This window comes from Lathyrus oleraceus, chromosome 7, assembly GCF_024323335.1.
Source record: "Lathyrus oleraceus cultivar Zhongwan6 chromosome 7, CAAS_Psat_ZW6_1.0, whole genome shotgun sequence".
NCBI lineage: Eukaryota > Viridiplantae > Streptophyta > Magnoliopsida > Fabales > Fabaceae > Lathyrus > Lathyrus oleraceus.
In genome coordinates, this window is record NC_066585.1 from 100,315,868 (window position 1) to 100,337,945 (window position 22,078).

The 22,078-nt window shown below is 33.2% G+C and overlaps 1 protein-coding gene and 1 long non-coding RNA gene across 2 annotated transcripts in view; one reads left to right on the forward strand and one right to left on the reverse strand.

Annotated features, from left to right (window-relative positions):
- The window catches only part of LOC127102234 (arogenate dehydratase/prephenate dehydratase 1, chloroplastic), a 49,896-nt gene extending 39,463 nt beyond the window's left edge, over positions 1–10,433 (forward strand). Inside the window, exons 10-12 of the mRNA XM_051039634.1 lie at positions 8,507–8,664; positions 8,888–9,011; positions 10,297–10,433. Of these exons, the coding sequence (XP_050895591.1) occupies positions 8,507–8,664; positions 8,888–9,011; positions 10,297–10,433 (419 nt within the window). The remainder of the gene's footprint in view (positions 1–8,506; positions 8,665–8,887; positions 9,012–10,296) is intronic.
- A 4,045-nt stretch (positions 10,434–14,478) lies between these two features.
- On the reverse strand, positions 14,479–16,418 carry LOC127105066 (uncharacterized). The gene is made up of 3 exons (XR_007794896.1): positions 15,785–16,418; positions 15,020–15,133; positions 14,479–14,867 (listed from the first exon to the last, which is right to left on the reverse strand). It is a non-coding gene; the product is annotated as an uncharacterized LOC127105066 (long non-coding RNA).
- Positions 16,419–22,078: the final 5,660 nt, after the last annotated feature.

The following is a 22,078-nucleotide window of genomic DNA, read 5'->3' on the forward strand; positions in this document are numbered from 1 at the left end:
CCTAAGGCTAATGTATGAAAACTTAACAAGAGTGGACAAAGCCATAAAACAATTGAATGGGTGAAGTTAATTGATTATGATTATTCACAAAAGGAGGGTCAAAGTATGATTAAGATTGATTCAAAAGAAGTATTATGAAATGGAGTTTGAAAAAGTCAAGGACTTGGGGTCCAGGTTTTTAACTTAAAAGCATGAAGATGTTTGCACAATATTTATCTCAAGTTTTGAAAGTAATGTGTGAAAAGGTTTAGGACACAATGGAATGAATGGATGAAGATGGAGTGTAAAACTTCCTAGAAGGTTCACCTCTTGAAATCATATAGAAGATGACTCAAGTGTGTCCTTTGGAATAGGCAATGAGCAATAACAAACAAGCAAAACAACGGAAGGAAGTCAACAAAAGCGGATACCGGATGCCAATCACTGGACTTATACCAATCTCCTAAAACAGAACTGGATATCAGAGGCCACTCTATGGACTTATACTAATCTCCTCAACAAAGAAATGAAAAGTGGATACCGGATGCCAATCTATCTGGGCTTATACCAATCTCCAACAATAAAGCAAACACTTGGATGTCAGATGCCAATCTATCTGGGCTTACTCTAACCTCCAACATATGATCATAGGAAAACAAATGCCAAATTACACGGACTTACAATTGCATCCTCACATACAATCACACAAATGCATCAAGCAAAGAGATGATGAGTGGCCAATGAAATGGTCTTATACTCACTTCCATATCCTAGGAACGATGGCCAATGAATGGTCTTACAATTGTCCTCAATGGGCAAACAACAAAGATATGTCACAAAGACGGATGAAATGATCATGCACTAATGAGCAATTAATGATGATAAATGCACAAAGCATGCAAGCAAACATGTGCATATGAAGTAAGCAATCAATCAAATGAAGTCATTCAACACACACTATAACCAAGCAATAAGGCTCATACAAAAGGGTTAGGCATTGAAGCCAACTAGAATAGGGTTAATGGTGCTCTTAACCTTGACATTGAGAGCCAAGGTGAAGCAGATGAAAGGATATGAGGGGTGTGCCTCATGCTCTTATCCCTGGTCAGGGAGAGCTTCAGATATCAGAAGGTGTGGGAGTTCAGAAAGATGGAACTCTCTCCACAAGTTAGACTCTATAGATCTTGGGTTTTTACTCACTATGCATCAACACAAGTAGTGTGAGCAAGGTGAGTGACTCACAGAATAGTAGGAGATAGGTTACATATCTCTTGGATTCTACCAATTGCCTTATCCAAAGGACTTTTCCTGCTTGGGATAAAAGTAAACAAGCAAAAACATCGCCTCTTAAGGAGGACTTCAGACAGTTGCCTGGCCAAGTAACAGGCCAGGTCTTCCAGACTACATGGAGTAAGGAAATTATACCTCAATGCAAATTGCTTATCAAGCAAAGCAAAGCAAAGTTCACAAGGAACTAATAGCAACTAAAGTACCTGAAATCAGTCAAGCACAATTAGTATACCAGACACAAAGTTAAAACAAAACAGCATAAGCCAACAGACAATAAATTCAAGCATATGTGCAAAGCAACAAGCTCATAACAAGTGAGCTAGGCAACCTACAAAACAAACAAGTTAGTTCATGATAAACAATCAAACTCATTCAACTTGTATTGATCTCTTTGAAGCATTTGTTTCTTGACCTGAAAAACAAACTCAAACATGAGCAACAAGACCACTAGGACAAGCCTAGGGTCAAAAGGGGATAAAAAATCCAAAACAGCAAGTGAAAGCTATCCAAAATCATGTTCAAACAATCAAGAAACAAAACCAAGTGGTTTCATGTTCATATCAATCATTATCATCATTTCACAAACAAATTAGGTCAAAACATGTCATATAGAAGCTCAAAGAAGTCAACAGAATGACTCAAGTCAAATCCAATCACAAACATTTCAATAAATTCTCAAATAATTCATGATCAAACATCATCCATAACATGATAAGCATACCAAATTTCAGCTCATTTGGATCAAGGGAAGTAGGTCAATGAAAATCAGAAAGTCAAAGCAAGTTCAAGCATACTCATACAAAGCATCAAAACATGCACCAACTTCAATAAATCATAAAACAGTGAAAACATATGATAAATGAATGGGATCAAATCCATGACAAACTTTAAGATGCCTACAATTCACATGTCAAATTTCAAGTCCATCCAATTAAGCATTAGAATTTCACAAATCAAATGAGAACATGTGTCACAAAAAGTCAACAAATGACCAAACAGGGGAGAAAATTCCAATCAAATAGGAAATGCCATCAATAATTCCAGAAACAATCACATGTAAACTAGACATCCACAGGTATGTTCATGCAAAAATTCAGATCAATTTGAGTTCAATAAGCATGGTAATTAAAATCATGAAGTTGGACATGAATGGTGTGACACAAATTGTCACACCCCTATTCAAAAATTCATATTTCATCAACCAGCAATGATAAATTCACAAACTCTACACCAAAATCACCATGAACATGTCTAGTTTAAGCACAAAACATTTGGGGAGCATTGGATAAGGTATCATCATTTCACAAACAATTTGGCAAGACATACATAAAATGGACAACATGAACAAACCCTAGCATATCTTAAAATCCACACGTGCAAAAAATCTGGAAAAATCATCATAAAAACGAGAGGTCAAGATGAGCAATCCACAAAAAATCCCATCAAATTTGGATTAAAATTGAAGCACTTATGATTTTTGGAAGATGGCCATGTAAAATGAAATAAAATTGCAAAAAGAAAATGAATTAATTAAAATTATAATATGGCAGTGGCAGAAATGTAAATATGGGGCTCACTAAGTGAAACGCTGCGTTTCACTTAGTGAGGTGGCACGCAGCAATTGGTTTCATGGGCGATAAACTGGAAAAAACATGCAAGGCTCGGGTTTGAAGATCAAAAGGAAATCTGGGTTTGGCTTTTTTAGGGTTTTAATGTAACAGTACATGTGTTCTTCGATCAAAATCCCAGCAGGAACAAATGATAACCAAAATCCACAAATGACATATCAACATGTTCATCTAATCATGTACATCATCAAATCAAACATCATTAACACTAATTTGAACTAACAAGGAAGCATCGAGCAAAAACACATTTGACCAACCAAACTTCAAAACAGTGTTTCTCTCTCAATATGTAACCATTTTCCATGATTCAAGTTTCAAAATAATCAGCATGGAGAGTTCTTTCTAAAGCATAGCATGATTTTGAAAATGGTGTGATTCGAATTCTTACCAAATTTGGAGAGCAGTGATGATACAGTGATTGTTTGGTTGTGTTGTGTAGAAACAGATGCTTCTTCAAGTTCCAAATGATGAATGAATGAAGGGTTTTAGCTCAGCAACCTTTGAAAAAGCTCCAATCAAGATCTGCCATGGATGAATCTCAATGGAACAGTGACCTTCCTTTGCTTACAGTTGGAAAATGATGCTCACAAATGCTCCAAGAATGTTGGTATGTGAAGAAGCAACCAACAGGGCACGAGTTCCCTTGAGAAATTTTCAGAAAAGTTCAAGTGTAGAAAATTGAGTGTTTGAGAGAGAATGATTTTTTTTTCTGTTTTCTGAAGTGTGGCTAGGGTTTTTTCAACAGAAAATGAAGTATATGTACTCTGTTTAGCATCCTAATCATGGTTAATGAAGATGGTAATTGGTTTTGGCTTAAAAGAGGTGTTTTTACCAATTTGCTAAAAATCCACTCAAGTTGCATGGGGGTGCATGTGACTGCACGAAAATGGGCCTTGAGCACATCCAAAATGCAATTCCTGAACATTTGTAATTGGTAGAAAACAATGGAAATGGTTATTTTGAAAGTCAACTTTTTTACCTTTCCCTTTTAATTCAAGTCAACTAAAAAAATGCCATTTTGATTGGATGATTTTTGGTGAATTGTGATGAAGGATTTGGATAGAGCACATCAAATATGACTTGTAGCAAAAAACCTCATCCAATTTGGCCAAATGGTTTGAAAGATATGGCACTTTGAAGTTCAAAAAGTTTTGAGAATGATTTGATCATAACTTGCCAACCACACATGAGAAATGAGTGTTCTTGGACTTTTTGGAAATGGGAGAACAAGATCTTCAACTTTCATGTTGGACAAAAATTCATTTGAAGCTTGTATGATGATGTAATTTGAGGAGAAGAACTTTCCATTTTTGGCAAAATCCAATTACAGGTCAACTTTCTATTTTTGGAAATTTCTTGTCTGACTTCAAAATCTTCACTGTGGATGTTTGACATGTTATATGAGGCTTATATGGACATGAATGAGACCTCTCAGACCAATTCCCACCATCAAATCACTGATTAAATGCACAGTTGACCACAATTGACTTCTGTTGACTTTGCTAGGGTTTTGGCTTGACTGAACCATGTTCTGATGAATTCCAAGCCCCTACCACCTGATATCTTGATTCAAAATGATGTCACAACTCATATGAACTCTTGATGAATGATCATGGTGCCCAAATTCTTCAAGAATGGCCACCATCTATTGCTTAATGACTGTTCTGACTGATTTGACCTAGTTGGCTTCATCTGCAAGTAACATGGTTAGATGACAATATTTTTGTACCTTTGGTTAATAGACAGATGAAAAGCAATGATATACAAATGCAAAACATGCTTGGTGACCAAGAACCAAACTCACAAGATAACCCACCCACTAGGAGGCAAGCAAAGGTGCACAAAGAACCTTGAGGCAATGATATGATATGATATGATGCCATGAGGGATCTTAGGGACAAAATTGGGGTCTTACACTATCTATCTATCTATCTATCTATATGTATGTCTGTCTATCTATTTGTCTATATGTCTGTCTATCTATCTATCTATCTATCTATCTGTCTGTCTGTCTATCTGTCTGTCTATCTGTCTGTCTATCTATCTATCTATCTATCTATCTATCTATCTATCTATCTATCTATCTATCTATCTATCTATCTATCTATCTATCTATCTATCTATCTATCTCTATCTATCTATCTATCTATCTATCTATCTATCTATCTATCTATCTATCTATCTATCTATCTATCTATCTATCTATCTATCTATCTATCTATCTATCTATCTATCTATCTATCTATCTATCTATCTATCTATCTATCTATCTATCTATCTATCTATCTATCTATCTATCTATCTATCTATCTATCTATCTATCTATCTATCTATCTATCTATCTATCTATCTAGCTATCTATCTATCTATCTATCTATCTATCTATCTATCTATCTATCTATCTATCTACTATCTATCTATATCTATCTATCTATCTATCTATCTATCTATCTATCTATCTATCTATCTATCTATCTATCTATCTATCTATCTATCTATCTATCTATCTATCTATCTATCTATCTATCTATCTATCTATCTATCTATCTATCTATCTATCTATCTATCTATCTATCTATCTATCTATCTATCTATCTATCTATCTATCTATCTATCTATCTATCTATCTATCTATCTATCTATCTATCTATCTATCTATCTATCTATCTATCTATCTATCTATCTATCTATCTATCTATCTATCTATCTATCTATCTATCTATCTATCTATCTATCTATCTATCTATCTATCTATCTATCTATCTATCTATCTATCTATCTATCTATCTATATATCTATATATATATATATATATATATATATATATATATATTATCTATCTATTATCTATCTATCTATCTATCTATCTATCTATCTATCTATCTATCTATCTATCTATCTATCTATCTATCTATCTATCTATCTATCTATCTCTTTTACGTTTCATTCACAAATTATTGAATTCATCGATTGCGTGATCAATACGTTTGGTGAATCCTTTTGAAAACCATTTGAAAAAGGTTTTGTTATGGTGACCATAATCCTTTAGAGTGTGGTTGGATTTGAATATCAAGAAAACTATACAAATTCCCAAACAAAATCGATTGCATACAAAGTATTAGAAAATTTATCTCAATAGTATTTTTGTGTATTTTATCATTGATAATAGTCTCTACTTTTAGAATTGTATTCAATTGATTATAATTTAAAGTTTGTTGATCAATTTTGTGTTCATTATCATACTTTAAATGTAACTACGCATATCTGAGCTTTTCAATAGCGGTTCGGTTAGATGATTTGATCTGGGTCACTTTCGCTACTTCATACAGTTTTTAAAACAATTTATGTTCAAGTTTTTAACTTGTGATCTATTCATCCCTTCCCCCCCCCCCCCCTCTATATTGTTGCCTATCGTTTAACATGTGGTATCAGATCCTGGTTAATTCCATGCTTCAATATTCACTTATTATAAGATGGCTACCGAACCTCAAGGAGCGTACAATAGAGTGGCCATTTTTACCGGTGAAAATTATGGATATTGGAAAGCTTGTATGTGTATACATATTAACTCGATTGATAAAGGTGTTTGAGACACCATCGCCAATTGTCCTAATAAAATTACAATGACCAATGGTGAAGGTGTTATCGTACAAAATCGAAATCACAATGGAATGATAATGATAAGAAATTGTTGTCACATGATTGGAAGGCATAAAATATTCTCATATCCGCACTTGGTGTTGATGAATATTATCGTGTTTCCCATTGTGAAACTTCCAAAGCTATGTGGGACACATTAGAAGTTGCCCATGAGGGAACTAATGAAGTCAAACAAGCTAGGATCAATACCTTGAATCAAGAGTTTGAACTATTTCACATGAAGCATGGTGAAACCATTGCCAACATGCAAAAGAGGTTCACACATCTTATAAATCGATTTAATGCTCTAGGTAAGCCTATTTCCAATTATATTGCTACTAATAAAGTTTTGAGGTGTCTTAATAGGGAATGTCAACCCAAGGTCACCGCAATCAAAAAATCAAACAATCTTAAAACACTTTATCTCACAACTTTATTTGGCAAACTATAAGAACATGAACAAGAACTCATTTGCTTGGAAAAACATGAAAAATAGCATGAGAAGAAGATAGAGAAGGAGAAAGGTAAAGAAAAAGAGGTAGAGAAGAAGTCTATTTCTCTAAATACTTCAAGCTCAAGGCCCTCAAACAATGAGCAAAGTGATTGTGAAATAAGAGATGACAAGAATTCAGTTGATGAAGATATGTAATTGTTTCTCAAAAGGTACCAAACGTATATAAGGAAAAATGGACTCAAGCACTCCGATAAGAATCTAAACAACTTTAGAAGGCTATCCAACTCGTCAAAGGAGTATGATAATAAGAAAGGTAACTTTAGAATTTCATGCTACAACTGTGGAAAAGTCGGTCACTATAGGCCGGAGTGTCCTATGATCAAGAAAGACAAAGAGAAAGCCATCATAAGAAATCTAGCAAGTCTAGAAGGTCCTATGTTGCTTGGGAGAGTGATAGTAATTCTTCAAGTGATGAAATATCTTCAAGTGTCGAATTGGCAAATCTTTGCTTCACGACCAACAAAAGAAGAAGAAGAATATAAGTCATTATAAGCTTGAATCTACTAATGAATTATCTTATTCTCAATTACAAAAAGCTTTTGAAAATCTACATAGAGAAGTCATAGACGCTTTTAAAAAGTTAGCTTCACACAAAAGAATCTTTTCACATTTAAGAGCTAAAGTTTTAGAAACCTAAAAGAATATGGAATATCTTAAGCAATCTATGGTATATATTATAAAATATAGGAATTAGGATAAAGAACCTTCATGGTTTGGTTGTGAAACTTGTCACATTTTGCAAAAAGAGGTAAATACTCTTCAAGCTCAATTGGACAAGGCATTACAACCAAAGGTCACTTTTGCTATTGATACTAAAAAATATAAGATTCCTTCTTATAATCCTTATAGAAGGTATAAATTTGTTGAAAAGAATCAAAATAGCAAAGGTCACTCTTCTCACAATTTAACTTGTCACTTTTGTTGCAAGAAAGGTCATATCATTGTAAAATGAAAGTTTAGGAGACTCTGTATTCCTAAAGGTGTTTTTCAATGGTTTTCCAAATGCAACCAAGGTTGCACTAATCCTCAATGACCTAATTAATATTGCGTACCTAGCACTTTTTTGTTGATCTTGAAGGATAAATGTCTTGGATTTATGAAGAGAGTATGAGATATCGTTTATAGATGCTCAAGACATATGACGAGTGACATCTCTCTATTTCATTGACTTTGTAGCAAGGAAGAAGGGTTGTGTGACCAAGGAAGACAACAGCTAGTGTTCATTAATTGGCGAAAGTGTGTAGATTACTTTTAATGTTTCCTATCCGAGAAATGTCAGAAAAAGTATTTTGTTTCATGATGTAGATATATATTCAAAATACATACTCAAGTACATCGTATAAGGGATTGATCAACCTAAGAAGATTAAACATGAGGAGGAGCAATATAACTATCATGAAAATGACAAGAATCAAAGTCCAATCAAAATGATGATCATCAATCAATAATTTTCTAGGATTCATTATAAATCACACTATTGGGTACTTTGATAAAGAAGAAATGGTAAGAACGATGATGTCAAAAGAGTTTGTGGCGCGTTTTGCATTTATTCCAACTTTCATTCGAGAGTTCCTTGTGGAATTCATGTGCATCCTCCGTAATTCGTACGTTGAGGTAATATCATTTCAATTTTCGCTTTGTAAGTAAGTCCTTTTTTTTACTTGTTTATTCTTCAAATGTATATGATAAACTTGGTGTATGATACATGATATGAGTGTTCATTTCCTAAAATTTCAATTGATAACCATGGTGTGTTTTAATTTGATGTGTTTAGTGACCTCATCTTAATATCTTCACATGTATTATATACTGTTAATATTTTATGCTTGCTCCAAAGATTTCAAGTTATTTGATTAAACGACATGGAAAGCATGCTCTTCTTGTTCAAGTTTATGTTGATGATATCATTTTTGGTTCCACTAACATGCAACTTGTCAAGGAGTTTTTTAAGCTTATACAAGGTGAGTTTGAGATAAGTCTCATGGGGGAATTGAATTACTTCCTTGGTCTTCAAATCAAGCAACTCAATGAAGGGACATTCTTGTGTCAAATAAAATATTGCAACAAATTGCTAAAGAGATTTGGTATAAAAGATGAAAAATCAATTGAAACTTCAATGCCCATAAATTGAAACGTGGAAAGAAATGAAAATGGTAAGGATGTTGATGTCAAGAAGTATAGATGTATGATTGGTTCTCTTATATGTCTTACTGCATCTAAGTTGGACATTATGTTTAGCGTGTGTATGTGCGCCCGTTATCAATTGGCTCCTAAGGAATCACATTTAAAAGCCTTAAAGTGCATTCTTATATACCTTCATGGTACATCTAAGTATGGGCTTTGGTATTCCAAGGGAAGCAATTTTAATTTGGTTGGTTATATCGATTCCAATTTTTCTGGTTGCAAATCGGATAGGAAGAGTACTAGTGGAACTTGCCACATGTTTTCAAACTTCTTAGTAAGTTGACATAGAAAGAAACAGGTTTCTGTTGCTTTGTTAACTGCCAATGAGGAATACATAGCAGCCGGTAGTTGTTGTGCTCAATTTTTTTAGCTCAAACAACAATTACTTGATTTTGATATTAAACTACAATGTATTCCTATTATGTGCGACAACACTAGTGATATTAATCTAACCAAAAATCCGATGTTACACTCATGCACTAAACATATTGAGATACATCACCACTTCCTACATGACCATGTTGAAAAAGGAGACCTCGTATTTGAGCATGCTGATAGTAAAAATCAACTTGCGAATATCTTTACAAAACCTCTTGCGACTGAGCTGTTTTTCAACATTCGAAGGAAATTGGGCTTACTTGATATCTCAAATCTTGCCTAAATATTATTTGTTGCATGCACTTTATATACTTTTGCTCTAACTTTCCTTGTAAGTTCAATTGCATATGAGTGCATCCTTCACCAATTCATGAGCAAGATAATATTCTTCCATTTCCCCCCTTTAAAAGTAAGCCTTTTACTTTTGCATGTTGTCTATGTTCTAAATGCTTGATGTATGAACTAATTCATGAACACTTACTTCCAAAAATTTCAATTGATGCATGTCAATTTATATGCTTATATTGACTTCATGCTATTCTTCTTTCATACTTGAAATATGTTCTTGGTGTATAAGCTTGTTATCTATTATTAGTTCTTGCATGATATTTGTGAGATTGTTGTTTATCTATTCAGGTATGAAATATGTTTGAACATGTTATAATCTAAATGAAATTCCTGTAGTGTGTCATGGTTATAATAACATTTCTGTTTTTGGTTTGAGTGGTGATGAATCTACGATTCTCCTTGCTAGAGCATATGCATGTGCAACATTCGGGAGCACCAAAGATATATATCAGGTAAACATGCCGCTTTTGTAGAAACTCAAGAGTTTTTTATTGCATTGCATCCTTTATATTTCATGTTTATGGTATATGTTATTTGGCATAAGTTGTGGCAACCATGTTATATTGTTGCTTTAAATGCTTTTATTTATGTTTATGCATTTTCAATATTTACATTATTCTATGTGAGTGTTATTTTATTAATGATCTTATCTTTGCAAACTCCTATGTGTGTTATATTGATTATGTGTGATATAAGATACTTCTCATCAATTGCTTTGTCTCTTTTTGATGTTGCCAAAGGGGGAGAAAGATCTGCAAGATGAGTTGGGATGCTTACATTCAGGGGGAGCCTTCATGAAGACATCCAACGCATCATCTCAATTTTTTCCATCATAAAAAAAGGGGGAGTATGTCAGTGCGACTTTCCATTAGATGTATTTTTTATGACGTTAAAACTAGGATACTTTAGCATTTATGTATACTGGACAGTATCCTCTGAGTCTAAATGTTCTTCTTAATATTAGGAAGCATAATAACATGTTGGAAAAGGTTTATGAAAAGTTCCATGCATCAAAAGTTGGTTTTTATATGGAAAAAAGTCTATGTTTCGACACACACGTGTTAAGAAGAAAAAAATTTCTACAGGTCGACACATACGAGCTTCAGGTTGGCACATGTAACTTATTTTTAAAGCCTGTAACTTTTGTTTGATGTGCCACGTTCATAGGTCGACACATGAACTATACAGGTAGACATATGACCTATAAAGATTGGCACATGTATCGAATAGGTCGACACATGACTTACATAGGTCGAACATGCATTAAAAATCTTGAAAACTTGAATTCCTTTTCAAATCTTTTGCATTCCTTTTTGCCTCCAGCTTGCATAAATATATGTACTTCATGCATGCATCGTTTCTTGTAAGGTTCTAGAATAAACCTACACAAAACCGGGATTTCAAAGTGTTCTCATCATTTTCAACCTTATTTTATGCATACACACAAACAAACTACACATAATTATTATTTGTTTGGGTGCTCTAGAATCAACTGATAACGTTCAAATTAGGTTGATTGAATTGTAAATTGTGTTGAGATATTTGAGGTTTAAAATAAGAAAATCAAGTTGGGGTTTTCCATCAAGATCAATTAGGGATTTGAAGTTTTTAGAAAAGGTTAAGCAATTTGGATCCGATCAAGTGAAGGCTTTGAAGAACGTAAGGTTCTTGCAAAGGAGTAGCGTGGGACGATGGATCATATTGGTAAATCTTGGGTTACAATAATTCTCACTTTTGATTCGATTGAGGGAAGGATTTGAATAATGGAAGGTTCATGCAAAGGAGTAGCCTAAGATGGTGAATCAAATTGGCATTGCTAGGTTACTTGATCAAGCTCAGTTCAAGGGAAGAGAAAGTGTTAGAATCAACATCAAACATAGGGTTTGTAGGGTTGGATTTCTACATTTATCTTGTATTCTACTTTTGCAAAGTAAGGTTAATTTCATTATCTCAATTCGAGTTTTGATTGAGTGAAGATGTACCCATAGAGAGGTCAATTGAGGAACTACCTAAACAAATCCTTGTGTACTCTCTCTCTCTCTCTCTCTCTCTCTCTCTCTCTCTCTCTCTCTCTCCCTCTATATCTTTTACGTTTCATTTGCAAACTATTGAATTCATTGATTGTACGATCAATATGTTTGGTGAATCCTTTTGAAAATCATTTGAAAAAGGTTTTGTTATGGTAATCACAATCCTTTAGATTATGGTTGGATTTGAAGATCAACAAAACTATTCAAATTTCCAAATGAAATTGATTTGCAGCTAAAGTGTTCGATAATTTGTCTTAATAGTACTTTTGTGTACTTTATCATTGGGAATGGTCTCTAATTTTAGCATTGCATTTAACTGATTTTTTTTGAAAGTTTGTTGATCAATTTTGTGTTCATTATCATACTTTAATTGTAATTACGCATATCCGAGCTTTTCGACAGCGGTTTGGTTAGAAGACTCAATCCGGGTGGGTCACTTCCGCTAAGCCATAAATTTAAAAAAAAAAAAACTTTTTCATTTTTTTAACTTAGGATCTATTCACCCCCCCCCTCTAGATCGTTTCCAATCATCTAACAGTTTCTCCATTGGATGTTGAATCTTCTTAGGATCATTTATTCACCAAGATTGTTCTTTCAAAGAAGACGATTGAAGTTGACTTTTTTTCTTCTTCAAAAATGTTTTCTGATGAAGTTGCTAGAGATTCTTCTATGTTTGAGCTCATCCCTTCATCTTTTAATAGTTGAATCAACTCATTAACTCATTAAGTTTCTCAATGATTTCTTCCTTTAAGGATTAGATCAGGTTTTTGATTTTGTTCTTATCTCTTAGATACTTTTTAGTGACGAAAGTCCTGACATGATTTCCAAAATTTCTTAGGGTTGAACACCATCTGGGAAATTAACATTCACATTCATCTGGTGTTTCACCTTCTTAACCTCTTATGTTCATTCTTTCTTGTTTGATACTTAGAAATACTTCATAGATCATTTCAAGAGTCTCCTGCATTTCATTGGAAGAATTACAATTAAAGACATAAAGAAATTGATTTTCACTTAAAGACATGACTAAAATATTTTTTTGCTTTAAAATTAATTTTGAACTTTCTCTTGTCTTCTACGGTCCAAAGGAAATCAGGTTTATCTACAGTCCAAAGGTAAATGGACTATTAACTATTGTTTACCAAAATTCAAGACTAATACTATGAATGAAAAGATTTCCACAATTCAAACATATCTCCATTAAACGGTGGATGTGTGTTTAGGAAAGTCTTATTATTAAAAGAAGTGTTGGAAGTCATGTTCCTCCTTAGACAATTAGTCTTTAAATGGGAGTTATGCTTTGATACCACTTGTTGGACACGTGATTACACACAAAAGGGAAAATGGTGAATTGTAGAGGTTTGAAAATCTTTGGTTTAAAACAAAATCATTTTCAAAATCAGAGTTAGAAAACATTTTGTAAAACAAGCTAGTAAATAAGAAACGGAAAATCAAAAGAAAGAAAATAACTGGATATAAAATAGATAAGGGATAAGTAGGGACACCATAGAATTATATAGGTTCGACCTAAAATAACTTACTCTTGTCCCCAAGAATTATTCTTGAGAGTATCTACTAAACTTTTGAATTTTTAGAAGGATGTGCCCACAAACCTCCTCATACAAGGAAATTAAGTTTTTAGGCTAACTTCTAACAAAACGATGAAAAAGTCTTAGAGCGGGTTATTTCCCATGAACCACCTCTTACAAGGAAATGGATTTTTTTGGCAAACTTCTAACTAAACAAGCGGCTAGTCTCCAAACCAAATAAAAAAAATTCACGGGCTGATATCAAATCAAGAGGAAGTTTTAAGTTGGTTATCATCCAAATCAAATGGAGGTTTTGAACATGTTAACCAAGAACCGGAATTAGATTTTTACCAGGTTGATCTTGAACCTACTGAGCTTTTATACCTAGATGAGCTCATATACTAAAAGAGATTTTAATTGGGTTAATCTTTAACCGATAGAGATTTTAACCAGGTTGAGCTCAAGAACTGTTATGGAGATTTTACTACATGATCTTAATGAACCAAAAGATAACTTCTTCTTCAAGGTGAAACTCACGAGCCAAACTGAGACTTCCTAAGATAATCCCCAAGTCAACAAGATCTTTTAACTAGTTTAGCTCGCAAGAAAAATAACAATTTCCTATATGTCATAGTCTAATTTGTCCCAATTTTTTTTTCTTTTTTTTTTCATACATGTTTTGTTTCTACATTTTAATCATAAAATAATTGATTAGTTCATCTAATTTAGAATAATCATGAACATGTGCATTCATTTGACTTTTTCATCAAGTCTCTAATTTTTACATAAAACAAAAACAAAAGACAGTGCATTTTAATTATTTAATTCTCATGATAATTCATGCATTTGCATTTGCATACATCATTCATTCATTTACATCATAATTAAAACTCAATAAAAAGTCAAGACTTTGGAACTAAAGGAAAAATTTGTGTACACTTCTTTTTCCAAAACCTCATGCTTCTACACATTGTAGAATTCAAGCCAAATGCATATTTACATTAGTAAATTTACGCTACATTGCAAAATTTTCAAATCCAAATTCACATCCAATTAAAATTAAACCAAATGAAATTCAAATTCACACTAACACTTTGTGCATTTTCACCCAATCCCTATTCTATCCTTTAACCTAATTCCTAGCATATAAATCAAGTCACATTCTATCAGCAAATGACAAGAAATCGATTAGACAAAAGAGTTCTAAAGCTTTGCATTAATTCGTCTCCATCTTCAAGTTTCTTCACTTTGAAGAAACTTTGAAAATTTTCAAAGCTCTCAAAAGCTTGATTCATCTCCGCTCTAACTCCTTTAATCATCATCCAATAGCATTGTGTACCATCAATCCCTATAAGAAACCATGAAAGCACGATAAATCATTCAAGCCAAGTTGAACTCAAATTCACAAAAAAAAAGTGTCCAAACAAGGTTGATTGTACTAGGAAAGAGTAGAGGAGATCAAGAGGAATCTAAAACTATAAAGAAAAGTGGATTTGGCACCTGACTGAAGTCTCGCCGGAAAACTCATAGAGCCACCAGTTTCTGGAAACTTGCAGTGCTCCGATTAGGTAATTTTTCATGAAGTTTTTGAACTTTCTCTTCTGAACCATGTTTCTGATCACATTACGCATGTAATCCCTAAGTCAATTGCATGAGAACAATATAGTATGATTCAATTTGAAATCTAGGGTTCTTGCACATTAGTTTGTATTATAATATCTCTTTCCTCAACCATATTAACATCACCAATAATTAATGCATCAACTTCTGATAGATTTGATTGATTGTATATTTTACCATCAATACTTCTATCATATATCATACACAATTTCAAGTTATGGACATTACCATAATTAATTATTTTTCTTGCCAGCTAAAAGCATTTTGCATGTGTGTTATGTTCGTACAATATTTTAGACAACTTTGCACCATAATTAGATCAATGTTTTTTGTGTTTTTATACATGATAAGAAATAGTAATTTATAATAAATTTAAAATTTTAATTGTTAAGACTATAATATTAAAGCGAGTAAGCATAAAATGAAATGATAAAATCTCAATAAGCATAATAAGGCGAATAAATTATTTAAACATGCTAAAAATGATAGATGTAAGCCATTATTAATGGCACCGAATGTTAAAAGGAGTTATTAAAATAAGGAAATAAAGCTATAATTCCTCGTGCATGTAATATTCATCAAAGATTGAAGACATTACTTGTTTCTAGAATTGTAAAAATTAAGTTTCAAAACTACATTACTTACCATAGACCTTGCATATGATTTTGTACTTCGTTGTCAGGATCATAGATTTATAATAGCAAATTTAGGTGATTCATCTTCTAGAAGCAACAAATGATCAATTCAATGATAATCTTGAACTTGAATCCTTATTATTAGTGGTCCACAATCATTATTAAAACGATTATCCAATTTGGCACTAGAAAATATAAAGGAAAACATAATGTGATAAACTCTAATATGTTGTTGGAATTTTTTCTATGTGAAAGTTATTGATCAAAAGGGAGATGTGATAGCACTTCGTAAGGGAGTTTTAAGAAAGAGAGTTCAACCTTTCAATTTTTATAACACATGAAATATTTTGGATTTTCATAATAGTAATGTTTGCCCATTCTTTCTTAATACCACATCAATAGTTTATACAACTACATATAACACAAGTTTACAAAAGCGTCGTAGTTTGAATCCTCTCCCTCTTCACTATTAAAATCTAAGTTGATAGTGGAAGTAAATATAAGACATGAATCTTACAACTTTGGAATACTACAAACTTGTGTAGAAACTCCAATCTCATTTAGAAATAAAATAATCCCCCTTTTAGATTATTTTTTATGTTATATTGAGACTCAAGTAATGATTTCCCATAAAAGAAATCAGATTTACAAATATTTTAACATTGATGATCATATAAAAAAAATTGAAATCACATTTTGAGAATGGATATATTCAACAATTTACATGTAACATATTTACATAATGAAGACAAGAAAAATATTGTATATGTTATTTTGTAAATGAGATTTGTTGAGATTGAACATGAAAATACATTCTCTTTAACACAATAGTGCTTTATTCAAACAAACAAGCCTCAAGGAAGAAATAATTATTTTAGAATACTTATCAAGTCAAACACGCATTTTTAACTCGATACAAATAATAAAAACAAACTACACAATCAAAATGCACATTCGAAAGTCATACATTCATAAGTCATTCAAAAAATTAAAACAAAGTTAAAGAAGCATTCATTCGAAAAATACATTTATCTTTACCTAAGCAGACTTTAAAATAAACCATCTTCAATGAAGAAACAATTTTCTCAGAACAATTATTCAAAGTCAGAGAAGCTTCATAATAAATCGATATTGCTAAAAACAAGAAACTCAACATTTAAAACTCATTCTTTCAAAAGTTATTCAAAATGGTACTTGCTGAAACATTCAAAATCAATACAATTGAAAACAAAGTTTACCGTACATTCAAAATGTAAGACACAACCTAAACATTCAAAATGATACTAAAGGATGGAGGGAGAAAGATATTTGATTCAACATAAGGATAAGAATTTAGATGGTAAGAAACATACTTCTGCTTTAATTTTTCAGCTGCAAATCAAAAGGGAAAAAGAGTGAGAAAAAGAAATATGAGCAAGCGAGTAAAAGAGAGAGTATGTTTTTCGAGAGAGGAAGAATAAAGGAGATAAAAGTCTAAGTGACATGAATGTGAACAGTAATTCGTGAACAATGATATGAGCACTGTATGAACAATGTAAAACAAAATTGGTTAATTGAGTGTAAAATGTTGGATAATATTATTTATAGTTTTGTTAATAAACATCAAGATATTAAAAGTAATTTTTAGTGGTAAAATAAAGTCGATTAATGCAATGTAAAATGTTGGTTAATAAAGTGATGAAGTTGATTAATCACACAATTTTATATCGGACCTCCTTAATCCCAAGATTTTTTTTATTTAAAAAAGCGATCATTTTTATTTTTTAAATAAAAAAATAACAATATTTTTTAATAAATGCATAATTAGTCACCAAATCTATTAATTTAATTTAATGTTGCGCTTTAGTCCCTTAATTAAAATATATTTTAAGTTAGTCATTTAACTCCACTTTCGTTACCTTATTTGGTCTTATCCGTCAATTTATGGCTAAAAACGTTAAGTTGTGACGTGGTGTGACAAAAAGGTCATTGATACAAATCAGAGTCAGCATATGTAGTTAAAAACTGATACACTGTTTAAACTATGAGAGTTTTGTTTTCGGGAGATTTTAACCTCCGAAAATAAAATCCTCGCAATTTAAATCGTGTATCAATTTTTAACTATATATGCTGACTCAGACTTGTATCAATGACCTTGTTGTTACCCTATGTCACTAGAACTTAACAGTTTATGTCAAAATATTTTTTAGTTAATAAATTAAAATAAAAAATTAAATTAAATTAAGGGATTAAAACATATATTTGTTGGAAATCCACCACAATCCATGGAGAATTTCAATCAATCTTAATGAACACGATTGTTATCACCCACACAATGACAACAAAAGAAAAGAACAATGGAGAAAGAAAGAGAGTAAAGAACGATGAAGGAGAAGAAGAATTAAAATTTTGCAGAGTTTCTCTCTGCCCACAAACTGTAGAAAACTTCTTATTCACTTTGTAACTGCAAAATATTGTGAATACAATATTATGGATACTCTATTTACTTCATTACAAGAATAAGGGTTAATTCCTCTATTTATAGATTTAGGTTAACTTGGACCTCAAGTCAAAACCCAAAACTATAAAAGCCGAAAATAGCTAACACTACTAAAATAAGCCTAAGTTGAAATCCTGTGTGAAGCAATATGCTTCGACACTTCGACACACTAACACAACTCAACACACTAGGTGGTTCGACACTTCCTTGTTCTGTCGAGAAACATGCTTCGACACAAGGAATTAAAATTTAATACACCACCTAATTCATTGTGTCTAAGCTATCTACATTCATCATTGCTCTTAGTCTTCTGAACACTTCGACCTACACTCCCTTCGTCATGATATCTGTAATCTGATTCTCAGTTCTGCAGTGTTCCACATTCATCTTCCCATCTGCTACCTGCTCTCAAAGATAATGGAACCTCATTTCGATGTGCTTGCTTCGACCATATGCTATCAGATTCTTCGCCAGATTGATAGCTGACAGGTTATCGATCTTCATGGTAATTGCTCCATGACTCTTCGATGTTATCTCTTCAACCAAATTCATCATCCAAGTTGCTTGACATGCACAAAGATAAGAAACTATGTATTCTGCTTCGCACGCCGATAATGCCACTACTGGCTCTTTTCTCGAACTCCAAACAACTGGTGCACCACCTAGCATAAAACATAGCCAACTGTGGATTTCTGATCTTCGACATTACTACACCAACTTGAGTCGGTGTATCCCACTAGTTTGCATTCTTTTCCTTCATCATCTGCAGGAAACAAAATGCCATATTCAAGAGTTCCTTTTAGATACCTTGGTATCCTCTTCGCTGCTGCTAGATGTGACACATTTGGCTTATGCATGAACCTACTTACCATACCTACACTGTATGCTAAGTCAGGCCTTGTATGACAAAGGTATCGAAGTGAACCAATAAGTCTTCTATATTGGGTTGGATCGACATCATCTTCTTCTGAATCTTTCGACAGTTGTAATCTGGGCACAGCTGGAGTCGAAGTTGGGTTGCAATCTTGCATCTCAAATCTCTTGAGTATATTGCCTGCATACCTTCTTTGATGCATCATCAAACCTCTACCACTCTTGTAGAATTCGATGCCAAGGAAATATGAAATGTCACCCAGATATGACATTTTGAGTTCCTTGTTGAGTTCACCTTTGAAGTCTTCGATCTCCTTCTTGCAGCTACCTATTATCAACAAGTCATCGACATAGAGACATAGTATAAGCAATTCACTCTTGCTTCTTCTTACATATACTTCATATTTAGATTTGCACTTCACGAATTCCTTCTCCCTTAGAAAACCATCTATCTTCTTGCTCCAAGCTCTTGGAGCCTGTTTAAGTCCGTATAGGGCTTTATGCAGCCTATACACCTTTTTCTTTGCCTAGTTTCAAAAATCCAACTGGTTGTGCAACATAAACTTCTTCTTCTAAGGAGCCATTCAGAAATGCACATTTCACATCCATCTGACACATCTGCCAGTTGTTTATGTTTGCTAAACCAACAATCAATTTGATTGTTTCGATCCTAGCAACATGTGCAAAAACTTCATCAAAGTCGATTCCTTCTTTCTGAAGAAATCCTTTCGTCACAAGTCTCACCTTGTGTCGAGTCACTTCTCCTTTGGGATTCAACTTCACCTTGTATACCCACTTCACATCGATTGCCTTCTTGTCTTGGGGAAATTCGAAAAGTGACCAACTATTGTTGACTTCGATTGACTTCAGCTCTTTGGTCATTACTTTCATCCACTTCGAATCTTTCAATGCCTCAGATGCATTGACAGGTTCGACATCTACGTAGAAAGCATAGTATACCAGCTCACATTCTTCATTGACCACATCATCTGATGTAATCACACATTCTTGCAGTCTTGCAGGCATGTATGTTGTTCTTTGAGGTCTGTTTGAACTTGCTTCACCTCTGACTTCTTCCTGTCCAACTTCTCTTTCGACTTCACTGGCTGGTTCGTCACAAAAGATTCTCAATGAATCTTTCTTGACATTCTCAATCCAATCCTATTCTTTAAGCTCATTTATGATCACGTCCCTGCTGATCACCATTTGCCTATTCACTGGGTCGAACAACTTGTATCCTCCAGTTGAATGATATCCTATCAAGATCATTTGACTCGACTTGTCATCAAGTTTTCTTCTCAACTGATCTGACACATGTCTATGTGCTATAGATCCAAACACCCTTAGATGACTCAATCTAGGCTTGACACTAGACCAATATTCTTCTGGTGTGATTCCTTCTAGCTTCATTTGCCTTTCCTTTCTTTTGTTGATTGCGCTTGCAAAGCCATATCACTCTTCGACTTTACTGCAACTCTTTCAGTCATTCTTTGTTCATGAGATTCAAGCGTCCCTTGAAGCTCTTCCTTTGTCAGTTTTGACAAATCTTTTGACTCTTCTATGGCTACTACCACGTGGTCGAACTTTGGAGCCAACGACCTCAAGATCTTTCCAACAAAAGATCTTAATGTCAACACTTCTCCACATACCTTCATTTGATTCACCAGTTTCGTAACCTTGGTGAAGAAATTAATTATGCTTTCATTGTCTTCCATCTGAAGCAATTCATACGTTCTTTTGTGAGTTTGTAACCTCACCTCTTTCACCTTCACCGCGTCTCCAAACGATTTCTCCATAACTTCCCATGCTTCTTTCGCTAATTCTGCATCACTAACCTTTTCAAAGTTATCTGCATGAACATATTGATGGATTATAAAGAGAGCTTTATAATGTTTCTTCTTCAATTTTTATGTGCAGCCTTTTCTTGATTTGACACGTCTTCTGCAAGCGTTGCTACTCCTTCCTTCACAAGATCCCAAAGATCTTGATAACAGAACACAACCTTTATCTGCTTGCCCCAATTCTCATCATTACTGTTCTTGAGAATCAAAATATATGCTGGAAAATGCTCGTTTGGATGATTCATTGCCATGGTGATTTTCTTCCCACGAATCGATTAAACCGGAGCTCTTGATACCAGATGTTGGAAATCCACCGCAACCTATGGAGAATTTCAATCAATCTTGATGAATAAAATTGTTATCACCCACACAATAACAATAAAAGAAAAGAACAATGGAGAAAGAAAGAGAGTAAAGAACAATGAAGGAGAAGAATAATTAAAATTCTGCAGAGTTTCTCTCTGCCCTAAAGCTGTGGAAAACTTCTTATTCACTTTGCAATGGCAAAATACTATGAATACAATGTTATGAATACTCTATTTACTTCATTACAAGAATAATGGTTACTCCCTCTATTTATAGATTTAGGTTAACTTGAACCTCAAACCAAAGTCAAAAACTATAAAAGCCCAACATAAGTAACACTACTAAAATAGACATAAGTCGAAATCCTGTGTGAAACAACATGCTTTGACACTTCGATACACTAACACAACTCAACATATTAGGTGGTTCGACACTTCCTTATTCTGTCGAGAAACATGATTCGACACAAGGAATTATAATTTAACAACATTAAACCTTTAATAAAACAATGTTGGTGAAAAATAAATGTTATATAATATGATATATTTGAATGTAAGAATATCATTTTCTTCAAGTTAATGTAGTATAAATAATATCAAGAGTAAATGACATGTGGAATATATATAAATATATATATCCTTTAGTAGACTACGGACATAACTATTCAATTTTCGGTTTTGAGTTCTGTTCCATTTTGGTGAAAAGGCACGTGGGCTGCTATACTTTGAGTACCCAATATAGTTGAAACTAAAGTTGGTTCAAAAAGTTGTAACCCAAAACTGATAACTGACTAGTTTTCTCTGAC